The sequence below is a fragment of the Galeopterus variegatus genome, unplaced genomic scaffold (assembly GCF_000696425.1).
Source record: "Galeopterus variegatus unplaced genomic scaffold, G_variegatus-3.0.2 Scaffold2320, whole genome shotgun sequence".
In the NCBI taxonomy this organism is placed as follows: Eukaryota; Metazoa; Chordata; class Mammalia; order Dermoptera; family Cynocephalidae; genus Galeopterus; species Galeopterus variegatus.
This window is the reverse complement of record NW_007728431.1, coordinates 72,359-99,103: the sequence shown is the minus strand read 5'-3', so window position 1 is coordinate 99,103 and position 26,745 is coordinate 72,359. Positions and strand designations below refer to the sequence as shown.

The 26,745-nt window shown below is 33.9% G+C and overlaps 1 protein-coding gene across 1 annotated transcript in view; it reads right to left on the bottom strand.

Annotated features, from left to right (window-relative positions):
- Nucleotides 1-351: 351 nt before the first annotated feature.
- The window catches only part of SLC16A7 (solute carrier family 16 (monocarboxylate transporter), member 7), a 96,992-nt gene continuing 70,598 nt past the window's right edge, over nucleotides 352-26,745 (bottom strand). Inside the window, exons 2-4 of the mRNA XM_008581300.1 lie at nucleotides 8,039-8,182; nucleotides 4,038-4,856; nucleotides 352-1,877 (exon numbers count right to left, since the gene is read on the bottom strand). Coding sequence (XP_008579522.1) covers nucleotides 1,603-1,877; nucleotides 4,038-4,856; nucleotides 8,039-8,182 — 1,238 coding nt within the window. The 3' untranslated portion in view covers nucleotides 352-1,602. The remainder of the gene's footprint in view (nucleotides 1,878-4,037; nucleotides 4,857-8,038; nucleotides 8,183-26,745) is intronic.

Below are 26,745 nucleotides of genomic sequence, written 5' to 3'. Positions count from 1 at the left end.
TTTTTGACCGGTAAGGGGATCGCAACCCTCAGCACGTTGTCATCCACACCACGCTCAGCCAGTGGACTTTGTGAAGTACTCTCATATGAGGCATTTTCTTTCTTTCTTTTTCTTTTTTTTTTTTTTTTTGACCGGTAAGGGGATCGCAACCCTCAGCACGGTGTCATCCACACCACGCTCAGCCAGTGAACGCACCGGCCATCCCTATATAGGATTTGAACCTGCGGCCTTGGCGCTACCAGTGCCGCACTCTCCCGAGTGAGCCACCGGGCCAGCCCCATATGAGGCATTTTCAATGGCTGAGTAAAAGGCCTGTTTGTCGTTTGATTTTGCTTTTGCATTTTGTGGAAGGGAGATAGCTGATAGACCTTAGAGGGCTCATTAAGATCACCTGCCACTGTCAGTCAGCTATACTCAGATTACTCATAACAGTAGCCTCTGATCACTACTATGTGTTGAAAAAAATTAGAATTTGGTCTATTTATAAACCTGGCAGCTAAGATTCTAGTTTATTCTGCTTTGGTATTTCAGTATGACAATGAATCTGGATTGAAGCCTGATTAAAAGAAATCCCCAGTTATTACTTTCTGAGTTATCAACTAAAATCCTTTTAAAATCAGTGAATATAGCTCATTGCTAGGAGTCATTCAGACTTTAAATTTGATTTACATATTAGGTAAGAATTTTGAAAATGTTTATCTAATATTTCTAATGGTTCTATTCTCTAGCACCAGGTACTAATGTCCTTCCTGCCCCCTTCCCTGCAAAGAAATAATGCACATGGATTAATCAAGCTTCACAGTGCTCAGAAATAATAGTTCAAAATGGAGTTCTTTCTCTTTTCATTATCAAACTTATTTTATATATACAAACAGTTTTATAGGAGTCAGTTGCATTTTCAAGTTAAGATCATTGTCATTTTTACCCATGTGCTTGTCTTTAAAATCCACATTGTAAAGTAGCATGCAGATATAATACATTTCTTTTGTCTCCATGAATATTTTTTTACTTTAAAAAAATAAATTAATGTAGTAAAATTCTTGAATTTGGTTTTTGTTTTCCAGATACTCTGTGTACATGCAGATAAGTATGTGAGAGTATGTATGTGTGTGTGTGTATATAAGTAGGTGTGTGAGGGGAGAATTAATTTTCCTTCAATTTCATACTTTAATACAAAATAAGAATTAAAATGTGAAGAGTGCCATTTTATGGGATTAAACATACTCCTTCTAACTACTTAAAATTCATTCAAGTTTGTTTTTCTCACCAAACCAAAGGGGTATGGGATTCAGATCTCCCTATGTAACCTAGACTCGAAGTCACTGAAAGACTTTAAGATTAGTATTTTAACCACCAATCCCAGAGTCATGTATGGCAATAAACCTATTGCATGAATTCTTTATATGCATAATCTCAAATTTACCCAAATAAGTTTTTTAAAACTAATTTAAAATTTGGTATTGAGGAAAATCTAATCTCCATCGTTAATTGTGACTCCCTATTTCAACAAAGAACTTCCAAATGTTTTGAAAAACAAAAACCAAAGCAAGAACAAATTCCTAAGAAAATACATAAACACCGAAATCAGAGATGGGCTTCTTCTTAAATATTAGTTTCTCTTTCTGTGGGAGTACTCTGTGCTTTCAAAACTTTGACGTCAATGTCTTCAGACTGTTTTGATCTGCTTAAGTGTTCAGATTCTCCAGACTCGAGAGTTTGTATTTTCTTCTCCCCTCTTTGTTCCTCCTTCTTTTCCTTTGCAAGTAACCTATAGTTTATAGCATTGCCAATGAACAGCCACACACTTGCTGTTACCACAACAGCCCCACAGGCTAGATACATGTATTTATACTCTCCAGTTACATCCACCAATTTACCTAAGAAACAAACAAACAAAAAAATCTTTTAAGGTGGCATAATAAAACATTCATAAAATAATAAAATTTTCAAGTAAATTCTTCCACAAAGCATGTAACTCTTAATTAAATCATAAAAAGACTTTAACAAAGAGAAATATTCTAGATTATAACTTCTATATATGCTTATTAAAGGCATGTATAGGCATTTATAGCATTATATTACCAGTACATTAAATTTACTGAAAATTATTTTCCCAATAAAAATGTACAATCAAGACAAATTATGTATATATCTGTTTGTGTGTGTATTCATAAATACATACACGTGTGAGGTATATTTTATATTTACACATGTAGATATAGTGATATTTATCTATTTACTTACTGCATATGTATGGAGATTGCTTCATATTTTCCATGATTCTTTTTCTCTTCCATAAAGAGGAAAAAATTACATTCTTTAGGAAAGACCCAAAGGCTCTTACATGGTTCCTGACAGGGCCTAATATTTACTAAAGGGTTTTTTTATTAACCTGACTTGATTTTTTCTTTCATCCCACCATGCATAGTGAAATAAAATCTCTGTTGATATTTAGAATTTTGTTGCTAATGAACAGACTCTAAAACTCATTTAGTCAAGCTAATTCAGTATGAATAGATAAGCCAATCGTGCTTGTCTTATATAACAAAATCAACTGGCTGATAAATAACAAAATCTACTGCTTTCACTGTTTTTGACAAATGTTTTGGTGCTATAGTATATCTATGTTGAAAGATATATCACTTAAAACATCTGTGCTTGATACCAGAGAACAGCCCTGGGGACATAAAAAACCACAACTATACTTCTGAGGTCTTACAGCCAACTTTGCTGTGTTCCTCACTAAGTGAAAAAGTGAAAGACAAAAGGTCAATGATGGCATTAAGATCAATAAATTAAACATGAGTTTTCACACTTTCAAAATGATTCTTTGATGTAATGTAGAAAGTAGTTTAAAACTGACTAGATACTTGGAAACATTTATATTTAGACTGGCAGTTACTCTGACCATTAGAAGGCAGGCCAAGAGTCTAGATGAATACTTAAGTACAGTATTAACCAAAACAATATAGAGTGGGTGCTGGAAAAGACTGGCCCACAAAAAGAATTTGATATTTATAATATTTAAAGTCTAAGACTAAACAAAGTCTTAACTTAAAAAATGCACTTATATATGTTTGTTCAAGTCATAGGTACAGATAGCAGAATTTACTTCTAAAAGTATTCACAACTGTAATTCAAAAGGAAACCATAAAATAATCAGAAGGAAGTCCAACAAAAATCTAATGCTTCTGTGATGACTATTTTACCTGTTTTTCTTTTCTTTTTTTCTAAAGATCAGACCAGCTTCTCAATTTGTGGGGTCCTTTTCTGGTGCTGTCCTAAACATGTATGTACTTTTCTTACTAGGTAATTTAGTGTAGACACTTTCAGAAGCATTTTTGGAAATATTTCAGATCTTAAAATCTAAATATAATCTTTATAATTTACAAATATGAAACATAAGCATCTGGTTAGAAAAACAAACTTGAATGAATTTTCCTTCATTCCTGCATTCTGCATATGTGGAATATATAATATCTGTGTGTGTGTGTGTGTGTGTGTGTGTGTTCATATATATATTACTATTGGTGATTTTATAATATTATCCCCTCCTTAGGCATTGAACAGGCTCCAAATTAATGTAACCATTGTACTCTAATTGAAAAAATATTCTATCTTTTTTGCAAGCATTATTTTACATTTTTGACTCATTTTAATACAAACAGAAGAAAAATATGTTCACCAATGATAAAATAAAGAAAAAGTGGCATTTTATTTTTATGATATGTTTTATAAGCACAATAGAACTCATATTGATAAAAATCCTAAAAATTAAGCTATCGGTTATCCACCTAACTTAAATTCATAACTTTATAGGTTAAGGCTCTGAAACAAATTTAGGTCTAAAATTGACTATGAAGTTTTAAAATACCTAACAAAACCTAAAAGTAACATCCTCACAGTCTTGCAGGCTATTAGTATTATTACAAACCACATGGATTTTTCAGGCTATTAGTATTAGTACTTAAAGAAAGTCTTAGTTAATGGGTGTTAATTTTACACATTTTACTTTCCTTGATAAGAAATATTCTTACCAGCAAGAGGAGGGCCCAGAAGAACGGGGCCACATTCTACAATTGTGACAAGTCCCACAGCACTGGAAAACCTTTGAGCACCGACAAGGTCCATGAGAGTTTCAAAGAGGACACTGCTAACACTCCCAAATCCAAGGCCAAAAAATACAGCATATAGCACCAGGCTTGTGTAGTTCTGTGCCAGTGGACACAAGAGATGACATACTCCATTGAACATGACTGCAAAACTGAAGAAGTACTGGATTCGGGGTCGGATATATTTGGAGTTTGCAATGAATCCTACAGAAGGCCTAGCAAACATATCAACAAAAGCCATAACTGACAGCAAGAAAGCTGCAGAATACTCATCGATTCCCTTATCTTTAGCATATGGAGCCAAGAATATAACGGGGGCAAAAAATCCTAGAAACATAATGACATTTCCAGATAGGTATATCAGAAATCCCCTGTGCTTAAAAAGGGAGAAATCTAAATACTTATTAACTTTTTCCCATATTGTTTTCTTCTCATGGGTTTTCTTCACATCTGAATCTTCCGCTCTTATGCCAGTCTTCTTTTTAGACTTAGAAGTAGTTTGTGTGGGTCCAAGGGGTCTCATTAGTGACGCAGCTACACAGCAATTCAAAAGTATACCTCCCAAAATCAAGAAACTTCCCTTCCAGCCATAAGTATTAAATAGGAACTGATTGAAAGGAGCCAATGAACTTAAGAAAACAGGGCTTCCTGCCATGGCCAATCCATTTGCAATGGGTCGTTTCTTATAGAAGTATTTGCCAATTATTGTTAAGGCCGGTTGCAGGTTGAAGGCTAAACCTAAACCTTAAAAGAACAAAATAAAAGGGAAAAAGAAACACAAACACATTACGTCTCTCACAAAATCAATTACTTTTCAAAATGCACATTCAAGTGGGTAAGTTGGAACTAAAAATGCAACAGCAGATAGTAATTTTTGATGATTATAAACATAAAAGTAATTGTGCAAAACCAAAAAGTTGTCAGAATTGGACACTGATATGACAGCTTCATATTCCTTTCATCTTAAAGCACAGAAATAAAACCAATAACTTCAACTGATGTATCAATAATCATAGAAAAGGTTGAAACTAGGATAAAATTGCTAGTTCTTAATTAAAATCACTTAATTCCACAGATAAATTAATCCCTTCCTCTTACTATGTATTATTATATATACATACGTACGCACATATAGAATTGATTGCTTCCTTGTGAAAAAAGTTCAGTTTAAAAATGTGAGTAGTTTCCTTTCAAGCTCGAAGGAATGTGAGCAGACTAAAAGGGTCATAATTTGTAACAGTCTCATGTTTTTCCCACAGATATTTATTTCAATACCTTGCAAATAATAAAAAGAGTAATAAAGGTATGCCATTAATTTCATGTTCTATATCCCTCACATTCCACATTTAATGTATATAGGTGCACATGTGTGCTCACTTAAAAAAATGTTTTTGCTCGAAGCATAGTTTTATTTCAGAGATTAAAGCAGATTGCTTAGATGAGCCAAAGTTCCCACTGTCTAGGAAACTCTTTGGCAGTGAGTATCACTTCTGAGAAATGAATTACCACTTGTAGTACAGCAAGGTACTATTTGACAATAGTAATGAATAAGGTTCTTCAAAAAGTATGTAAAATTGATTCATATAATCTACATCTTTTTTCCACTTAGCCTAGACATTCTTCTGTATTAATTTATGGGCTAGCAAGGTAAGAATTCTTCTATATTTGCTAATTTACCTAAATTGAGACAGAAGGAAAGGGGTGGACAAAGGAGTATAAAACTATGCTATCTACCCTACATCAATCATTGTGCAATACATGCATGTCCTGAAACAATACAATGTATCCCACAAAAGTCAATATAAATAAAATTAGAAAAACAAGCAATAAAGTGGTTAAGTATTCAGGTGCTGGAACACACAGGTCTGAGTACAAATACTTACTCCAACCTTTTGATACAAACATTTTCTATGAGTAGGACAGACCCTAAAAACTGACAGGAAGGAAACAAGAACATGTTTTGGAGAGTAACAGAACAGCATGCTCTCTAACTCTACTTTGGCCATACTGTGACATATGTAGAATAATTGTAATTAGATCCAATTTAAAAATAATAAGACTGACCAGTCTATGGTCAGGTAGATCATAAGTAGAAGAACCCAAACTAAACCCAGGTATTGTGTTCCAAAGTGCAAGTTTCTCTATCTTACATCATTTCCTCCCTATTCATGACCTGGAACTTTTGCTTTCAGATATTTAATACAGGTTTTCATCAGGAGATAGGTGCCATCTAGTTTCCATTCTGTCATGGCAAAATGAACATAAGATTTGAAATCAATAGATCTGAATCTGCCTCAACTAGTTACATATTTTGTACTACTGGGCAAAACACTTAGGCTTTCTGAGCTCTAATTCACTTGAAAACAAACAAACAAAAAAAAGAGTTTTGCCAAAATCAAGTAAGTGCTAGAACTGTAAGATGTTATATAAATGACATTGTGATTGTTATTATTTGCCAAAATTTATGTCCAAAATGCTGGGTACTCTGTAATATTTTTTTACATTAATCATTCCAATAACTTCCTAAGAAAAGATTTATTATTTCCCCCTTTTATAGACAAAGAAACTGAGGCATAAGGAGGCTAATTTACCCGTGATCACACAGATAGCATGTGCTGAGTCAGGTTTAAAAAGATAGATCTGTCTGCTTTCAGAAACCAAATTTGGAGTATTGGCTGATATGACTTAAGGTAAATCTCTCATAGGTATATTTAAGAGTTGACCATAGAAGCACAAAAGCCTTCAAGACACAAAGTAATGAAATTATAAGTTAGAATAACAATAATACTATTCATATTTATGGTGCGGGAATGTCAAAATAATCTTCTCCCTAATACATCTACTTGTAGGCCCATTCTGATCTCTGTGGTCAAAAGCAATAGTCTGTCTGTACAAAGGATTCTCTTCACTACGACAATGTTTAGATATAAGAGGGTTTTCATTTACAACAACAAAAGGTGTTTTGCCATATCAAAAATGGAGATGTGAATACATTGCAAAGAGAAAGATTTTAACATCACTATTACTGTAATCTTTAATACACCTTTTTTCATCCAAAATTATATATAAATATGGGGTAAGACTGATCTAAAAATCACTGTAAAAAAGAGTGTACCTTTTTATCTGTGGATGTGAGGGAAAGATTCATATATATACTTTATATATTAAAGTTAATTTTTCTTAAAACTTTGAATGTACATCTTTAATGCAATTTATTGCTCAGGCTAATAAAAATAGTGATCTCCAAATGTACATACTCAGGTCAGTTTGAGTCAACAGACATTATGCATGAAAAACAACTATAATCAGGTGACAGTATATCATTTAAAATATTTGTGTTAGTGGCAAATGTGCCTCACTGAGCTTTTAAACAGGATCATTTGAGTAAGGAAAAGAAGGGGACAGGGTTAAATAACTCTGCCATATCAGAACACAAACAACAAATATTTTATTTTTGAAGTTAAATCAGTGCATTCAGAAAATATCTCTTTGGCACCACGTGTAAAATATTATAAGTGGTAAGTCACACACTCTAAAAGGGAATAAGTAATGAAAAATAAGTTTTAAAAAATGAAGCTATTGATTTATACCAGAGAGTCTGTGTCCATAATACCATCTCAAATGGCTAAAGAGTAAAGAGTGAAAAAGTAAAAACAAACCAAAGCTCTTTACTTTTGGACATTTACATGACAATGCATAACTTGTCTGGTAACTATTCCTTTTTTCTTTTCTTAAAATGAAATATTTGGCCATCTTATAGCTAGTATTTCAATGCACTAGATGAAAATACTTCAAAATAGCAATGTTTATAAAAAGTAAATTCAAAGAAAACAATAAAAATTTTCTGTTGTTTATCCTTCTCACAGAGCTTTGCAAACAGCAGAAGTGTTAAGAAGAAAATAAGCTGAAAACAAAACTTGGCTTACCTCCAATGAATCCCACAGTGAGGTAAAGCTGTACTACGCTGGTACTAAAAGAGGCCACGATCATGCCCAAAGAGCATAGTACACCTCCTACCATCACCACTGGCCGACTGCCATATTTATTCACCAAAACACTGCTTATGGGACCTAAAGTGGAAAGAAGATTTAGAAACATTCAGTTGTTGGACATTTATTTATTTATTTTTAACATTTGTTAATTTTGAAAATTGAGAAAGCACATTTTAATGATCAAAGGAAAACTGTTAGTTCACATGGAATACAATGAGAACTTTTCAATACTCCACAAATAATCAGTTTGATGGGTTATTTTGAACCACATATACGAAAACACATGGAATAGTAAATTAGAAGTGTTTAACATATAGTTTGTTATGACCATAACCATACAGATTTTTTTTTTTCCTTTTTGTCTTTTTTCATGTCCGGCTACGGACCACAACCCTCAGTGTCGCGCCCGTACCGGACCGGGACCGGCAACGGGATCGCAACCCTCGGTGCTGCGCCCGCCCCTCGCTCAGCCAGTGAGCGGGAACCGGCCTGCATGTGGGATCCGAACCCTAGGCGGGAGCGCCGCCGCGCTCCCAAGCCAACGGGATCGCAACCCTCGGTGCTGCGCCCGCCCCTCACTCAGCCAGTGAGCGGGAACCGGCCTGCATGTGGGATCCGAACCCTAGGCGGGAGCGCCGCCGCGCTCCCAAGCGGCGTACTTTAGCAGTGCGCCACCAGGCCGGCCCACCATACAGATTTTGATGAAAAAATTTTTCAACAGAACATAGCTAAAATGTCTAGAATATCTTAATAGATTCAGGTAAATTTATGTAACAAAAATCTGGGGATTAGATAAATGACTTGTCCTTTTAGAATAATGTGTATGTATGTGTGTACACACATATATGCCATTAATCAGAGCTCAAATTGGTTTTTTATTATATTCAACTGTGATATTTCTTTAATACTATATTTCATTGATTCTAAAGATACCAATTGTTTTCACATCATATTATATAAGCAATAAGGAAATATTACACTTGATGGCTTCTTCCAAACGTTATCAGGCAGAGGTCACAGGTAGTAATGTAGCTATGATGGCCTATGTGTGCTTGAATTTAGTAATTATTTCTTGGGACAATTGCTTAACCCTTCACATCTCAAACCTTTTAAGGAGCATTTGAAAAAGGACTATAAAGATAAATCCTGATTTTTGTCTAAAAAATTCTTTGTTGACACAGTTTGGTGAGGTTTGAGGAAGTAGCAGCAACAAAACTTACAGAATGGGAGCAGCAGTTTAGATACAATTATGAGAGAATATGGCAGCTCTCTCCTTTAAGTTACATTGCATCACAAGCAAAGAGAACAATCTTATGTATGAGACACAGACATTGAGGACTCTGAGTCAAAAATAATTTAGAAGAGTCAGATACTGAATGGGAAGTTTTAGAAATGCCGTCACAATTTATTTAACGTATATTTTCTGATGTATATATAGGCATATATGCATGTATAAAATATTCAGGAGTGATTACAATGATTAAAATAATTTATGTTTAAGTCTATAAAAGCTCTTCTGATGATTATAAAATAAAAGTTCTAAAAATTAAGAAAGCATTGTGTCTTTAGTTGGAAGCATTTTTTTCTTTCTTGGTGCATCATAAAATAACAGTAAAACTTAATAATTGAAGCTATCTTAGATTCAATAAAGGTCCATATTATTTTATGGAATCTGTCAATATGTAAATGGCTTGCTTTGACATTTCCTTCTTAACTTAAAATTATATTTCATCTAAAACTAGGGACACTGCCTCAAGGTAAAAAATACTACATTAGGTCAGAATTCTCAGTCCAATACTGGCATAAAAAAATGATTTTTTAGCTAGTACTGTAACAAATATTTGCTAAGTACTGTTGTACTGCATTTCAGAATTTCTACATGGATCATATTTAAAACATACCAAGATTCATTTATCAGTACATTCATATTCTTTCACATATAATTATTATTTTATTCTCTAAATATAATCTTGAAACCAAACCTCAATGCCTAATAGTATTTAATATTACTCCATAATATCTTTTGAAAAGATATTGGTAATAATACAATTTTAGAAAGAGATAACTCAAAAACAATAAAAAATTTTGCATTATAATAGCAGACAAAATAAAACTTTAAAAAGGCCATATGAAAGACTGTTCTACAAAAACAATAGGGTTGGGAAGAAAAATCAAAGAAATTTGTACAAAGATGTGTGAAAACAATAGAATGGTTCTTAATATGGTAAAGTTCACCAGTGTTAAAAGGTGAGGAGAAGTAATTATACATACACTTGTATATATGATACATCTTAGATATAACATATACATATAATTTAGGAAATGAGCATCTTCATTAAAAAGCATACAGATAAATCCAAATAGCTTTTTGTAGGAAAGGGAGTCAGAATAAATTGATTGGCTTTGATTAATTATTGAATTTTGGTTAACAGACACAAAGAATGACAATGTATTATAATGATGAATAAGCTAACTATCCTGATCTGACTATCACACTTGGTACCCCACATATATGTATAATAAATTATTGTTAAAAAAAAAAACATTATTACCCTCCCTGCAAATAGAATTTAGGTGTGAATGTTTTATGCCCCTCCATCCCTATTCCTTTTCTTAAAATTACCCAACCAATTTAATTCAATTCAATGATCTGACTATCACACTTGGTACCCCACATATATGTATAATAAATTATTGTTAAAAAAAAACATTATTACCCTCCCTGCAAATAGAATTTAGGTGTGAATGTTTTATGCCCCTCCAACCCTATTCCTTTTCTTAAAATTACCCAACCAATTTAATTCAATTCAATTTAACTAAAATTGGTTCAATGCGATATTTCTTAAGCTCCTGTATAAAGTCAGTTGATTCACAACAAACACAAATATAATCCTAGACATATTATAGTCAAAGGGGAAAATAATCAATGTAATTTTTAAGAGCTGTGAGGGATGCTATGATAACTGCTAGACTATCATAATGGATTCAAAGGCATTTATCAATTATTTGGAATAATATATCTAATCTACTCTCAGTATTATTTATACTATGTGTGCCATTTTCTATGTTGTGCTTGAATAACTAACAAATAGACAAATGGGCTAATTAGTATGTTTTATGAATGTGTTTGCCTAAATTTTGTAAATTTAAATTTGAGTCACAAATTAATTTGCAATGTATGGAAAATAACTATATCTATAGGTTAGGATAAACAACTCAAAGCTTTTTCTCTCATTACTGTGATTAATTAAGGATAGTTATTATAGAAAACATTTAGAGGAGGCGTTTTGTTTTGGAGAAGGCATTGACAACGTCTATAGTGGCATCAGTCAAGATGTGGTGAGAGTTCTAATTTTAACAAATAATCTTATGTTAAATTATATATGTTAGTTAAATGATATCCTGTAAAGATATGTTTACATAGTTCATCTATAATCCTTTTCTAGAAAAAAATACTTTATAGGTGATTTATTTAGAAATAATCAAAGCTCTTTCCCCCTAAACCTTAAATGCTTACAAAACATTCTATTTTGTAATGGTTGCAGATAAAATTTTAATTTATAATATAGAATATAAGAATTATTTTGCAAAGAATCCCCAAATGCTTAATATTAGCTTGTGGAGCCATCTAACATTAAAGGTAAACACAGCACCATCCAACACTGCTCTCCATCCTACAAGCAGTTTGACTTATTGTATTAATGAAAAAGAGGAAGATGCAAGAAAAGAATACATTCCCATAATATCTGACAGTTGTTAAACATGAGGTAGCCTCACAAGTGTCCCTATTTGATGAGCCTTAGGCCTAATTATATCCTAAGCTTGGTCATTCAATTATTTATTTAATTCAATCATTCCTGAAGTTTTTAATTGGTATGTGTTTTTTAAGTAATTGTAATGTTTAAGCATTAGTTATATCCTCTTGCTGAAGAGATGTCTTTATCATTAAACAATGATCTTGTCCCTTTTTATAGTTTTTGGTTTAAAGTTTACTCTATCTGATATAAGAATAGTTATTCCTTCTTGATTTTGGTTTCCATTTGCATGGTATATATTTTCCCATCTCTTCTCTATTAGTCTGTGTGAGTTTTTATAGGTGAAACTGGTTTCCTGTTGGTAGCATATAGTTGGGTCTGTTTTTTTTAATCCATCTGGCCACTTGATGTACTTTGAGTGGGTAGTTCAATCCATTACCATTTAGCATTGTTATTGAAAGCTATTATCTAACTCCTGTCATTTAATTACTGCGGGAGCGCTGCCGCGCTCCCAAGCGGCGCACTGTAGCAGTGCGCCACTGGGCCGGCCCTGTGTGAGTCTTTTACAGGTGAAGTGAGTTTCTTGTAGACAGCATGTAGTTGAGTCTAGCTTTTTAATTGATTTAGCCAGTCTATGTTTTTAGAATGGGGAATTCAATCCATTTACATTTAAGATTGTCATTGAAATGTATTGCCTTACTCCTAGCATTTTATTGATTGTTGGATGGTCGTTTATATATGTTGTGTTCCTTTCTTTCTCTTTTATTCTTTGTATTTGGTGTTTCCTGGGTTTTTGTAGTAGTGAAATACACTTTCTTTCTTGTTTGTATATCTGCTCTACCAGAAGGTTTTATCCTTTCTATTGTATTCATGATGTTGATTACTATTTCTTGGATTCCAGGTATAGGACTCCCTTGAAGATTTCTTGTAGAGCTGGTCATGTGGTGAAAACCTTCCACAGCTTTTAGTTGTCTGGGAAATACACTATTTCTCCTTCATTTCTGGGACACACAGATATATAAAGCAAATATTACTAGACCTAAAGAGAGAGTAAGGCAATAATAGTTGGGGTCCTCAACACCCAACTCTCAACATTGAGAACATCTAGGCAACAAATCAGCAGAGAACACAGGATTTAAACCACACTTTAGACCAATTGGACTTGATAGACATCTACAGGACATTTCATTCAACAACTACAGAAATAAAAATTCTTTTCACCAGCACATGGATCATTATCCAGGATAGACCACATGTTAAGTCTCAAATCAAGTACCAAAAAATTTTAAGAAATTGAAATCTTTTCAAGTATCTTTTCAGACCTCAATGGATTAAAACTAGAAATCAATAGCAGCAAAACTTTGGAAGCTATACAAAGACATATAAATTAAACAACATGATATTAAATTATATATGGGCCAAAGAAAAAATTAAACGGGAAATCAAAAAATTCCTTGAAACTAATGACAGTAAAGTCCTATCATACCAAAATCTATGGGATACTGAAAAACAGTACTAAGTAATAAGTACTAAGGCTTATTGAAAAAAATGCCTAATTAAAAGAATAGAAACACTTCAAATAAACAACCTAGTGTTATACCTCAAAGAACTAGAAAAACAAGAACAATCCAATCTCAAAATTGGTAGACAGAAAGAAATAATGAAGATCAGAGCAGAACTAAATGAAATAGAGACCACACAAAAAAGAAAGATACAAAAGATCAATGAAACTAAAAGTAGTTTTTTTGAGAAGATAAACAAAATAGACAAACTGTTAGCTAACTAAGTAAAAAAAGAAGTGAGAAGACCCAAAAAACAAACGTCATAAGTGAAAAAGGAGACATTACAATGGATACCACTGAAATACAAAGGATCATTAGGGACTACTGGGAACAACCATATGCCAACAAATTTGAAAATCTGGAAGAAATGGATAAATTCCTGAACACATGCAAACCTCCAAGACTGAACCAAGACGAAATAGAAAATCTGAACATAGCAATAACTAGCACTGAGGCTGAATCAGAAATCAACAGTCTCCCAACAGAGAAAAGCCCAAGCCTGAATGACTTCACTGCTGCATTTTACCAAATTCTGATATAAGAATAGTTATTCCTTCTTGATTTTGGTTTCCATTTGCATGGTATATATTTTCACATCTCTTCTCTATTAGTCTGTGTGTTTGTGTTTCTCTGATAACTAGTGATGTTGAGCATTTTTTTCATGTACCTGTTGGCCATCTGTATGTCTTCCTTTGAAAAATGTCTTTTCAGCTCCTTTGCCCATTTTTTAATTTGGTTATTTGTTTTTTTACTATATCTTGTTGAGTTTCTTGTATATTCTGGATATTAGTCCCTTGTTGGATGCATAGTTAACAAAAATTTTCTCCCACTCTGTAGATTGTCATTTCACTCGGTTGATTGTTTCCTTTGCTGTGCAGAAGCTTTTTAGTTTGATATAGTCCCACTTGTTTATTTTTTCTTTTGTTGCTTGTGCTTTTGGGCTCATGTTCATAAAGTCTATTACCAAACCTAGTTGCTGAAGTTTTTCACCTATATTTTCCCTCAGTAATTTTACAGTTTTGGGTCTTACACTTAAGTCTTTAATCATCTTGAGTAATTTTAGTGTATGATGAAAGGTGCATATCTAGTTTCATTCTTCTGCATATGTATAACCAGTTTTCTCAGCTCCACTTGTTGAAGAGGCAGTCTTTTCCCCAATGTAGATTTTTGTTGCCTTTGTCCAGCATCAGATGGCTATACCCGAGGGGTGATTTCTAGGTTCTCAATTCTACTCCACTGGTCTGAATGTCTATTTTTATACCAGTACCATGCTGTTTTAGTTACAATAGCTTTCTAGTATAATTTGAAGTCAGGTATTGTTATGTCTCATTTATTTATTTATTTGTTATTTATTTATTTATTTATCTATCTATCTATTTATTTATTTATTTATTTTTGCTCAGGGATGCTTTGGCTATTTGGGTCTTTCGTTGTTCCATTTGAAATGTAAGATTGTTTTTTTTCCATTTCTGTAAAGGATGTCATTGGTATTTTGATAGGGATTGCATTGAATTTGTAGATTGCTTTGGGTAGTATAGGCATTTTCACAATATTAATCCTTCCAATCCAGGAGCACAGAATATCTTTCCATCTTTTCATGTCTTCTTTAATTTCTTTCAGATGTAGTCTTAGTTCTCATTGTGGATTTCTTTCACGTCCTTTGTTAAATTGATCCCTCAGTATGTTTTTTTGTGTGTGTGTGACAATTGTAAATGGGCTTACTTTCTTTATTTCTCTTTCTGTTAGTTCATTATTTCAGTATATAAATGCAGTGCCAAGCAATGAGATTGAAGTGGTAATTAGCAATCTTCCAACAAATAAAAGTCCAGGTATGGGTGGCTTTACAGCTGAATTCTATCAAACCTTTAAAGAGGAGTTACTACCAATTTTCCTCAAATTATCCCAAACAATTGAAACAGAAGCTACTCTTCCAAATTCATTCCATGAGGCCAACATAACTGATACCCAAAGCAGATAAAGACACAACAAAAAAGAAAATTACAAGCCAATATCCTTGATGAACATAGATGCAAAGATCCTCAACACAATATTAGCATTCAGAATACAGAAATACATTAAAAAAATTACACTATGATCAAGTGGGATTCATCCCAGGGATGCAAAAATGGTTCAACATATGAAAGTCAATAAATGTGATACATCACATCAGTAAACTCAAGGACAGGACCATATGATTGTATCAATAGATGCTGAAAAAGCTTTTGACAAAATTCAACATCCCTTCATAATAAAGACTTTCAACAAATTAGGTATTGGAAGGTATCTGAACACAATAAAAGCCATCTATGACAAACCCACTGCCAAAATAATCCAGAATGGTGAAAGCTAAGCTTTTCCTTTAAAAACAGAAATAAGACAAGAATGCTCGCTATCACCACTCCTGTTTAGCAATAGTTCTGGAAGTGCTAGCCAAAGCAATCACACAAGAGAAAGAAATAAAAGGCACCCAAATTGGAAAGGATGAAATAAAATTGACTGTGTTTGTAGATGACATGATCTTATACATGGAAAAATCTCAAGATTCCACCAAAAAAACTATTCGATCTGATAAACAATTTCAGTGAAGTTTCAAGATGCAAAATCAATATACAAAAATCAGTTATATTTTTACACACCAACAATGAAATAGCAGAAAAAAGAAATCAAGAAATCATGCCCTTTTACAATATCTACCACAAAAGTAAAATACTCAGGAATCAGTTTAACTAAGAAGGTGAAAGTTCTTATGATGAGAACCACAAAACAGTGATGAAAGAAATAAAATAAGACACAAAAAGATGGAAAGACATTTCATGCTCATGAATTGGAAGGATTAATTTTGTGAAAATGTCCATACTACCCAAAGCAGTCTACAGATTCGATGCGGTGCTCATCAAAATACCAATGGCAGTCTTTGCTGAAATAGAAAAAATAATCCTAATATTCATACAGAACAACAAAAGTCCTCGAGTAGCTAAAGCACTCCTGAACAAAAAACCAAAACAACAAAAAAGCCAGAGGCATTATACTACCTGGGTTCAAAATATACTACAAAATTATAGTAATCAAAACAGCATGGTACTGGCATAAAAATGAACACACAGACCAATGGAACAGAAAAGAGAACCCAGAAATTATTCCACATACTTACGGCCAACTGATCTTTGACAAAGATACCAAGGACATTCACTGGGGAAAGGAGAGCCTCTTCCACAAATTGTACTGGGAAAATTGGATATCCATGTGTAGAGGAATGAAACTAGACCTGTACCTATCACCAAAATCAACTCAAAATGGATTAAATACTTAAATATAGGACATGAAACAATAAAACTCATAGAAGAAAACACAGGGGAAACACTTCAGGATGTAGGGCTGGGCAAAGACTTTATAAGTAAGAGCTCAAAAACACAGACTACAAAAGAGAAAAATAAGCAAATAGGATTACATCAAACTAAAAAGCTTCTGCACAGGAATGGAAACAATCAACAGGGTGAAAACACAATATAGAGAATGGGAGAAAATATTTGCAAACTATGCAACTGACAAGGGATTAATATCCAGAATATACAAGGAACTCACACATCTTAATAGAAAAAAAATCCAATTAAAAAATGGGGTAAAAAGCTGAATAAATATTTCTCAAAGGAAGACATACAAATGGCCAACAGACACATGAAAAAAATGCCCAACATCACTAAGCACCAGGGAAATGCAAGTCAAAATTGCATTGATATCATCTTACCCCAGTTAGATTGGCTATTATTAAAAAGACAGAATAACAAATGCTGGCAAAGATGCAGAGAAAGGGACAGAGAATTAGTATAGCCACTATGGAAGACAGTATGGGCATTTCTCAAACAACTGCACATAGAACTACCATATGATCCACCATTCCCGCTAATAAGTATATACCCAAAGGAATGGAAATCATCATGTCGAAGGCATACCTGCACCCCCATGTTTACTGCATCTCTATTTACAATAGCCAAGAGCTGAAACCAAACTAAATGTTCGTTGATGGATTACTGGATAAGGAAATTTGGTATATATACACAATAGAATACCACTTGGCCATAAAAATAATGAAATTCTGCCATTCACAGCAGCATAGATGAGTCTGGAGAAAATTATGTTAAGTTAAATAAGCCAGGAACAAAAAGAGAAATTCCGAATATCCTCACTCATAAGTGAGGGAGGGAGGGAGGAAAGAAAAAAGGAAGGAAAGAAGGAAGAAAAGAAAGAACAATCAAAATAATACTTTCAGAAGGAAAAGAACAGAACTGTGTTTGCTAGAGGTGGGAAGGGGGTTAGCAAGAAATTGGTTAATGGACACAAAACAATTAGGAAAAGTAAGTTCTATTGATTGACAGTCCATCTATGCAGCTATAATTAACATTAACTTACTGCATGTTATCAAATGGCTAGAAAAGAGGAGATCAAATATCCTTAATACAATGAAATGATCATGTTTTGTAATGATGAATATGCTAATTATCCAGATTAGATCATCACACATTGTACATAGGTATAGCTATTCCTACACTACAAATATGTATAATCAATTACATTTCACTAAAAAATTTGGAAAAAAAATCATTAGTTATATCAATATAAAAAGAAAATTCTCTATTGTAGAAAGTAATATCTGAGCCCATACCTAAATAGATCAAAGGCATTGTTCATAAAAACATTTTTTTCTATTTGTCAAGCATGCCAAAGTGTGCAAGAATAATAATGTCTTATTTATAAATACATTCACAAAAATATCAGACTGTATCTAAATCATACTGATCTACTCACTAATTCTTCTGATCCACCTTTCCAATCCATCTCAGAATTTTCAGTGTCAAAAATAATAGCTGCTTTCATGCTAGCTATGAAATTGTCAAGAAGGGTTTCATCAGAAAGCAGTGTGAGAATCACAATATTGTTGCCCATATATCAGCTATGTCTTTGTCTTCTGAAAGATAACCAATAACCTTTTATGGTTGTGGCTCCATAACACTTAGCAAAAGAATGCTTATACTGGCAAGGATGATTTTTGTGGGTTCCTATAAATTACAGGGAGCAGTTGCTCATTCTCAGAACTCCTAGTGCACTTATAGTTAGTGACACATACACGCACACACACACTCCTCTCAAACATTTATTTTCTATTTATTTTAGTTGTCCTGTTCGTACATCCTATTCTAAGCCCTTTGAAGGTAGTTGTCATATACCATTATTATTTGTCAGCATTTTATTATTACTCTTTGCAGGCAGTGTGCTAAGAATTGTATGTGCATTATTACACATGCTTTTCATGGCAACCCTTATGATATAATTGCCTAATTAAAGCTCAAGTGATACAATTGAAGTACAAAGTATTTAAATAACTTGTTCAAGGTTACATCAACATTAAGTGGTAGAATGTGGATAAGAGGCCATGGTCATCTGATTAAAAACTCATGCTTTTGGGCCGGCCCGGTGACGCACTGCTACAGTGTGCCACTTGGGAGCGCGGCGGTGCTCCCACCGAGGGTTCGGATCCCATGTGGAGACTGGTTCCCGCTCACTGGCTGAGCGAGGTGCGGGCGCAACACTGAGGGTTGCGATCCGTTGCCAGTCACCAAAAAAAAAAGACAAAAAGGAAAAAAAAAAAAAAAAAAACAAAACCTCATGCTTTTGCTTTCCATGCAGAAAAATGTTAACACAGCAGGGCTAAGACTGCTATCCTTAGAAAGGCCTGCTGTCAAGGTTGACTCTTGGCTGTCATCTGGGAGCCTGGATTTCCAAAGTGTTCCTACCATTCTCTAACTGGTAAGAGTGGCAAACTGTGCCTAAACTGTTGGTACAATGTGGTTTATGCTTATCTCATTTACTCATATAATGCTCATTTTTCCTTCCAGGTGTCTGAAATTTTGGTGCATGCCAGGCAGAGAATATCTATATGACCAGCTCTCTAAAGAAAACCTTAAGCACTGAGTCACCAATTAGCTTCGTGGTAGGCAACACTGCCTAAGTGTTGGCACAAATAGTTGCTGGAGGAATAACGCCCATCTATTGTAACTCCACTGGTAGAGGACTCGTGTAAATTTGTACCTGGTTTCCTCTGGACTATGCCCCATATGTTTTTCCTTTTGTTGATTTTATTTTGTATCCCTTTACTATAATAAATCATAGCCATGAAAAAGACTATGCTGAGTCTGGTGGTTCTAGCGAACCATCTGAGAGTGGTCTTGAGAACTCTGAACACGACTACTGCACTATATCTCTCCTATGGCTAATTTTAGAGCTTTGCATATAGTTTTAAACAAATGATTTTTTGTTACATATTTTAAAAATGTATGATCTACATATATATGAACTGGTCTGCTCTTTCATATATTGTTATTCTGTTTTGCAAACATGAACTCATAGTGCTTGTTTTTATTTCTTCCGTATACTACATGAGTACATAATAAACTCAGAGAAAATTTGGAGCATATGTTATGTGACAAATGCTTTGTAAAATATACGATCAATCTAAAACTATAAATTGGAATTGACAATCAATTGCAGCTATATAAAATTTTTGTTCATAGAATAAATAATAACAGAAGAAATGATAAACTGCTATAATTTATTTTTCACTTGCTTTATTTCAAATTTGTATATGTGGTATCCTGTCAAATCAAATGATAAAAAGCACTAGTGCAGGACTGGAAGAAAGTTGTTTGCAATTACAGGAATGTATCCTTTTACTACCATGGGATTTTTCTTACTGATGGTGGCTTTCTATATTTGAAAGATTTTTCAAGGACATTTTTTGAATTAGAAAACTGTTGCTATTTTAATTTGAACAAAGAATAGGCTCCTCTTCACAAACTACTTGTTTGTCTGAGGTTTAAACCTGTGCTGAAGCTGAGATTGAAAACCTACCTAGTTTCTCTTTCCATGTGATCTCCTTCCATTTTAGGTTAGTGAAAAACATGAGGGGGATAATTATGAAGCAGCTGTTGCATTTGCTTTTACAAAGGAAGGAGATAAAAATATTACACAGGTAAATTATCTTCATTTAGCATGTTGCTAAATGATAATTGCCCCAGTTTGATTTACTAGGGCTCATCCAGCTCTAAAAAAAGTATTTTTTTTTTTTTTTTTTTTGTCAGCTGAAGAACACCTGCAGTGTGACTCAACATTCAACTAGTATTTCAAGTGTATAAGATGACATGAGAAGGTTTTGAATGAGTGGTTTGGGTAGCTGTAGAAATCAAGGAAAAGGGTTAAATTACATACTAGGTACACTTGGTGCATAACAGACAGAGGATACTAGGTATTGAGATGTTCTCCAAAGTCCCTCTGTTTGGAATGCCCCCCTCATATATGTGTGTGTGTCTGTGTGTGTGTGTCTGTGTGTGTGTGTGTGTGTAAACGATTTATTTTTTTCATAATCAGGTCTCTGCAGATACGTCAACTCCCCAGGGAGATCATTTCTCACCATCCCTATAAATGAAGCTACTGAACTTTAAGGAGATACTAAATGTTATTTTAAAACACACCTATACATCTATAGCTCATTTCATGTTAAATATTTTTTGTTCTTCAAAAATCTCAATCTTTGACTTGTCATTAGCCTGGTTGTGAGAAAAGTTCTTCAATTTTACCTTAGTGAAAAGACAGTTATTATTATGTTTGTCTTCTCCTCTCTCTACACAAATTCTTTCATTTCTGTATTCATTCAACCACAAATTTTAATCATCACAGCTGTTTAGAAAGGCTGGTCATGCAACTGGTATGGGAGAAGAAGTGGGAAAGTGGGGAAACTGACATCTTACCAAAATCTCTCAATCCAAATCAAAGAATTTGAAAGTAATCATTCTAATTCTCTATGGTCAAGGCTGGAAATGCCAATCACTTCCTGTGTTTGTAGGCTACATTATTCATAAGAAAGACATTCTCACTTGTTTAAGGCTGGCACAATTGCTAAAAAAGTAATAAAAATAACATTTCTTGAGGACTTGACGCTATTCTAAGCTCTTTGCATACAAACTGACATTTAATCTTTACAACTACTCTAAGATTTGGTACCATTAATTTCCATTTTAAGCATAAGGAAACTGAGGTGCAAAGTAACAGTGTTTAAGGATTGCTCAAGAATCTTTTCATAAGTCCCATAAAACATTTTTTTTCCAAGAAGAAATGATTTAACCTCTTTTACATGTACTATGCTCATTTTTAGAAATAAACTTTACATTCAACATTACATAATATTTGTATGTTATATTCCCTGCTCTTTGGAATCATTTTTAATAAATGGGAAAAATAAAGACTGTGTTGCAGAAACTGTCAGTTGACTACCAAGAGCCATGCCCTCTTCTGTCCTCCTAACAGAATCTTGACTTTATTTTATACCTACCCTCTTTTGTGAGGCCCCAGGCCTAGCTGTTGGGGGTGAATTATAAGTACTATAAGCCAGTCACAATGGGATCACTTGCATTACCAGATACTGGTTTGAACACGAGCATTTTGAAGTAATTTATATGAAGTAAGGTCTTCTGGGGCCTTCTGGGAAAGGATTTCCTCAATCTTAAAAAGAAATAAAATGCCTCTGGATGTTTTCATGAGAATGTGATGCCTGGAGGTACCATATTCATCATTGGACCATGAAGCAAATTAGTTTGAAGATGAGGCAGACACTTAATTGTTGATTAGATGAGAATTCTAATGAATCAGCCTGGCCAGGAACTGCCATATCTGTAGACTTACTGTGATATGACATCATTAAGTTCCATTATTAGTTTACCAAGTGACAAATTATTCTTTACTTGCAAGCCTAAAACATCCTAACATGATAACAAAAAAATCAATTCCTACTATTAATTTTACAAAATCTGTTATTACTATTTCATACTAAAAAATAGTTAACATCTATTAAATACCTTTTTCCTCTAAAGCTTGAAAGATTAGTTTCAAAGAATTATCTCAGTGTGACCTAACTGCAGAACATTTAAAGTGATTCTGACATTTTTCCAATTTGTTATACTCGATTAAGTGTTGGAATAGTTGAATCTACATAGAATTTTTGAAATATGAATATGTAATTCAAAGTGTATCTTAAAACTATGTATTTCCATTAACCAGTCAGGAAAATGCAAGTTGTAAATATATCAAAGATTCATGTTTTAGGCAAATGATAAACAATATGACCACTTACAAAGTATGCTAACATATGTTTCTGTTCATGAAAATATTCCCTTATAACTCTTATTGTATGAGGACCATTTCATGAATGCCTATCAAATTTTAAAGTATTTCCCCCCACTTATTCTTCAAAATTTGTTTTAAATAATTCATAGTGCATAAAATTCATGAAACCATCTGTCTTATGTAATCCCCTAACCTTTTAACTTACTATATTACATTTCTCCTGTCTTGATATTATTAATATTTTATCTTATGGTATATTTTATCTACATATTTGTATTACTCACTAGAATTTCATCTCTGGAGGGCAGACACAGTATGTTAATCATATTTATAATTTAATTAGGCATAAGACAAACAATTCATTTCACATAATAGATGGAAACTATTATTTATATCATTAGATTAAATTGCTTTCTGAATAGATTTAGAGTTGTCATGTGGTGCCATTACCTCATTGGCATGATACCAGTATTTATCATAGCAAACAAGCTTTCAAAGACGATATTTAATCTGAAAATTCCTTTCTCTTATTTAAAAAATATATAAAGCAAAGCAAAATAAAACACATATGACAGGTTAAAGGTCATTTAGAAATGTGTATATGATCTCCATTTACCTGACCTCTTCTCTTTAAAAGTGTGTTGGTTCTAAATGTCCATTGATGGATGATTGGATAAGGATACTGTGATATATATACAGCATGGAATACTACTCTGCCATAAAAAAAAAAATGAAATACTCCCATTTGCAACAACATGGATGAACCTGGAGAAACTTATGTTGAGTAAAATGAGCAAAGCACAGAGGGATAAATACCACATGTGTTCACTCATATGTGGGAGCTAAGAGAGAAAGGAAGGAAGGAAAGACCACAGCAGTGCATTGGTCTTACAGAGGAAGGGAACATTCCTAGGGCTACAAAGCGGAGTGGTGGGGAGAGGATTAGGGGGAGACACAGGGCAGAAAAGTAATTCCTTGTAATGGGTAGGCTGCCAGTATGAATCTGGCCCTCATATTATGGGTATGAGGGGTGACAATTAGCTTTGTATCTCATGAATATTCTTAATAAAAATAAAATAAAATAAAAATAAAAATAAATGTGTGTTGGTTTATGAGTAAAGACTAGTTTTAAGCAAAAAAATTCCTAACTAAACATATGAGGTCTACTCACCTCAACATCCTTATCACTATTTAGTGCAGTAGTGTATGGGTGTGTGTGTTTTTAAACTAAAGGACAAAGTACCAAGAGAATGTGCTTCCTAGTATTCTTTGTGATGTTTTATGTAACTTCTAGTATACTATGAAGTATTACAGAGTAAAAGCAATTTGTATACTCTAGTTAGTCCAGGGAATAAATAGTCATCATCAGAGAAATAACAACTCATATTAAAACTAGTGCTGGGCAGGCCCGGTGGCACACTCGGTTGAGTGCGGTGCTTGGGAGCGCGGTGGCGCTCCCGCCGAGGGTTCGGATCCCATATAGAGACCGGTCCGCTCACTGGCTGAGCGTGGTATGGGCGCGACACCGAGGGTTGCGATCTCATTACCGGTCATGAAAAAAGACAAAAAGGAAAAAAAAAAAACAAAAAAAACCTAGTGCTCACGTGGTTAATACTGTTTGTTGTTGACTAGGCAACCATTTTATCCTGTATATTCTTTTAAAAAAAATGCTCTGGAAGCAGGCAAGATAGGCTATTCGGCGTCCTAAGGTAGGAGCCAAGGGCAGCCCCTTCTGACCAGAAGCAGGCAAGTAGTACACCGAAAACACCACCTCCACACAGATGGCCCAACACAGCCACTGCCACAGCCCTGGATGCCACAAAAGTGGTGGACAACACAGCAGTAGCCACAGCTACCATACAGACAGCCCACCAGACATTCGACTGCACTGACACAAGGAGAGTCACCAGTGGAGACTGGAAAAAGAAGAGGATGTCTCTCTCCTCAAAGCCCATTCCAGAGTAATAGAAGAAGCAACTGCTCTACCAGATGACCAATGTAGAGAGATACTAGAAATACAAAAATCCAAGAAAATATGACACCACCTAAAGAATACAGTAATTCTCAAATACCAGACCCTATAGAGCAGGAAACCCTCGAAATGACTGAAAAGGAATTCTGAGCAACAATCTTAAGGAAACTCACTGAGATATGAGAAGACTCAGTTAGACAACGAAATGAGAAAAAATCCAGAATATGAAAGAGGAAATTTACAAAGAGATTCATACCTTATAAAAGAATGTAGCAGAACTCATGGAACTGAAAGATTTGTAGAACTTGTTCATCCTACAAAATTGTAACTTTGTACCCTTTGAAGAATATCTTCCCAATTCCTCACCCCACCCCATCACCTGATAACTACCACTCTACTCTCTGCTTCTGTGAATTTTACTTTTTTTAAAATAAGTGAGATCACACAGTATTTTTCTTTCTGTGTCTGGCTTATTCCACTTAGCATAATGTCTCCCAGGTTTATCCATGTTGTTGCAAATGGCAGGGTTTCCTTCCTTTTTAAGGCTGAATAATATTTCACTGCATTTATATAACACAATTTCTTTATCCATTTATCCTCTGAGGAACACTTGGGTTGTTTCCCTCCTATTTCCTCTTTTGGAATAACATGGATTCCTTGCAGGAGTATGCCTTTCACTGTGCAGTTCTGCTCTCAGAGATTTAAACTCTTTATTGAGGTGAGAGTAAATCCTGGTTTACTAAGAGAGCCAATCATGGTAATCTCATTCCCCTCGCCAGTGAATGATTTAGGGCTGGGCTAATGATCCAATTCTAGTCAATGAGATGTGAGTGGAAGTAGGAAAAGTTCTCCTTTTTTAAAAAAAAAAAAAAAAAGAGAGATACAAGAAAATCACTAGATGTTATCTTGTATGCATGTATCACCTTGGGCCACAGCAGCCACTTTGTAAACATGAAGACAGCTAGCCTGAAGAAAAAGCTGCAACACAGAAGATAGCAACTCAAAAGCATCATGGTGAAGTTGACTGGGGCCTCTAATGATGCCATTCGGTGGTCACCCTATCTGTAAACTTCTTGTTATATAAAGCAATGTGTTTATTTAATGTTTAAACACCCATTGGATGTTTAAGCTGCAGTCATCCCAGCAGATAAACTGTAGTAAAGTATATTATTTTTCCTTAAATATATTTCCTTAAATATTGTGGTATAATGAAAGATAAATTTGGAAATACTAAGAGTATTTATTTGTAAAAAAATTGGTTCAATCAGATGTATAACTGAGAAACTGTAATTCAATATTACTTTGAAGAACTGGGTATTTAGTTTAATGGCTTGTTTTACAGGTTTCCTGAAATAAGTGCCAATCATAAATTTATAGCACTACGTGCATTCATAAATTAAATGAGGAAGATAGTAAGGGTTTATTGGTGTTATGAAGTTCATGGGTGTTTACATAAAATATATGCCATTGTCTAGATACGTCATCATATTTGGCTTACAGGAGTACTTAGTCTCTTCATAGCAATCTTTATACACACAATGACAAAAACATTAATTCATAATAAAAGTTTAGGAAATGTTAAGAATGGTCTCTGAAGTATAATTATTATTAATTGTGTTTAATTTGTATTATTATTTATTATTAGTTTCATAAATATATTCTATTTGAAAAATCTTAGTGTTTAAAGAAACCATAAATATCTGACCATTATTCAGCCCTTAAATCCCTCTATAATATTCTTAATAGGTGATCACATAACTTGTGTTTGAACAGTTTAAAGGCAAGTGACATCCTTCAAAGCATTAAGAATATCTTTCCTACACGAAATTGATTCTCTGTAACTTCTATCCCAACTGTTTTCAAGACAGTTATGAGAAAGGAGCACTTAAGGGTGTCTTTGGGAGTTAGGGAAAGCTTAATAGTGAATAAGACGGAAGGCACTGTAGACAGAAGAAATAGTGGTATGACCCACTAATATCTTGGAAATTAACTAGATAAGTGGTTTTAAAACCGAGGGATACGTGCCTTTGAAGGTACGTGGGTATTGATATTTTAGGAAATTTAATTATATTGATCCTCAATATGTACTAAATCCATATGTACTAAATCCAAGCATCAGGTAGGGTTTTCTTTCTTACCTCTGCTTTCACAAGAGTCCATTTAAAACTGACAAGGCACCAA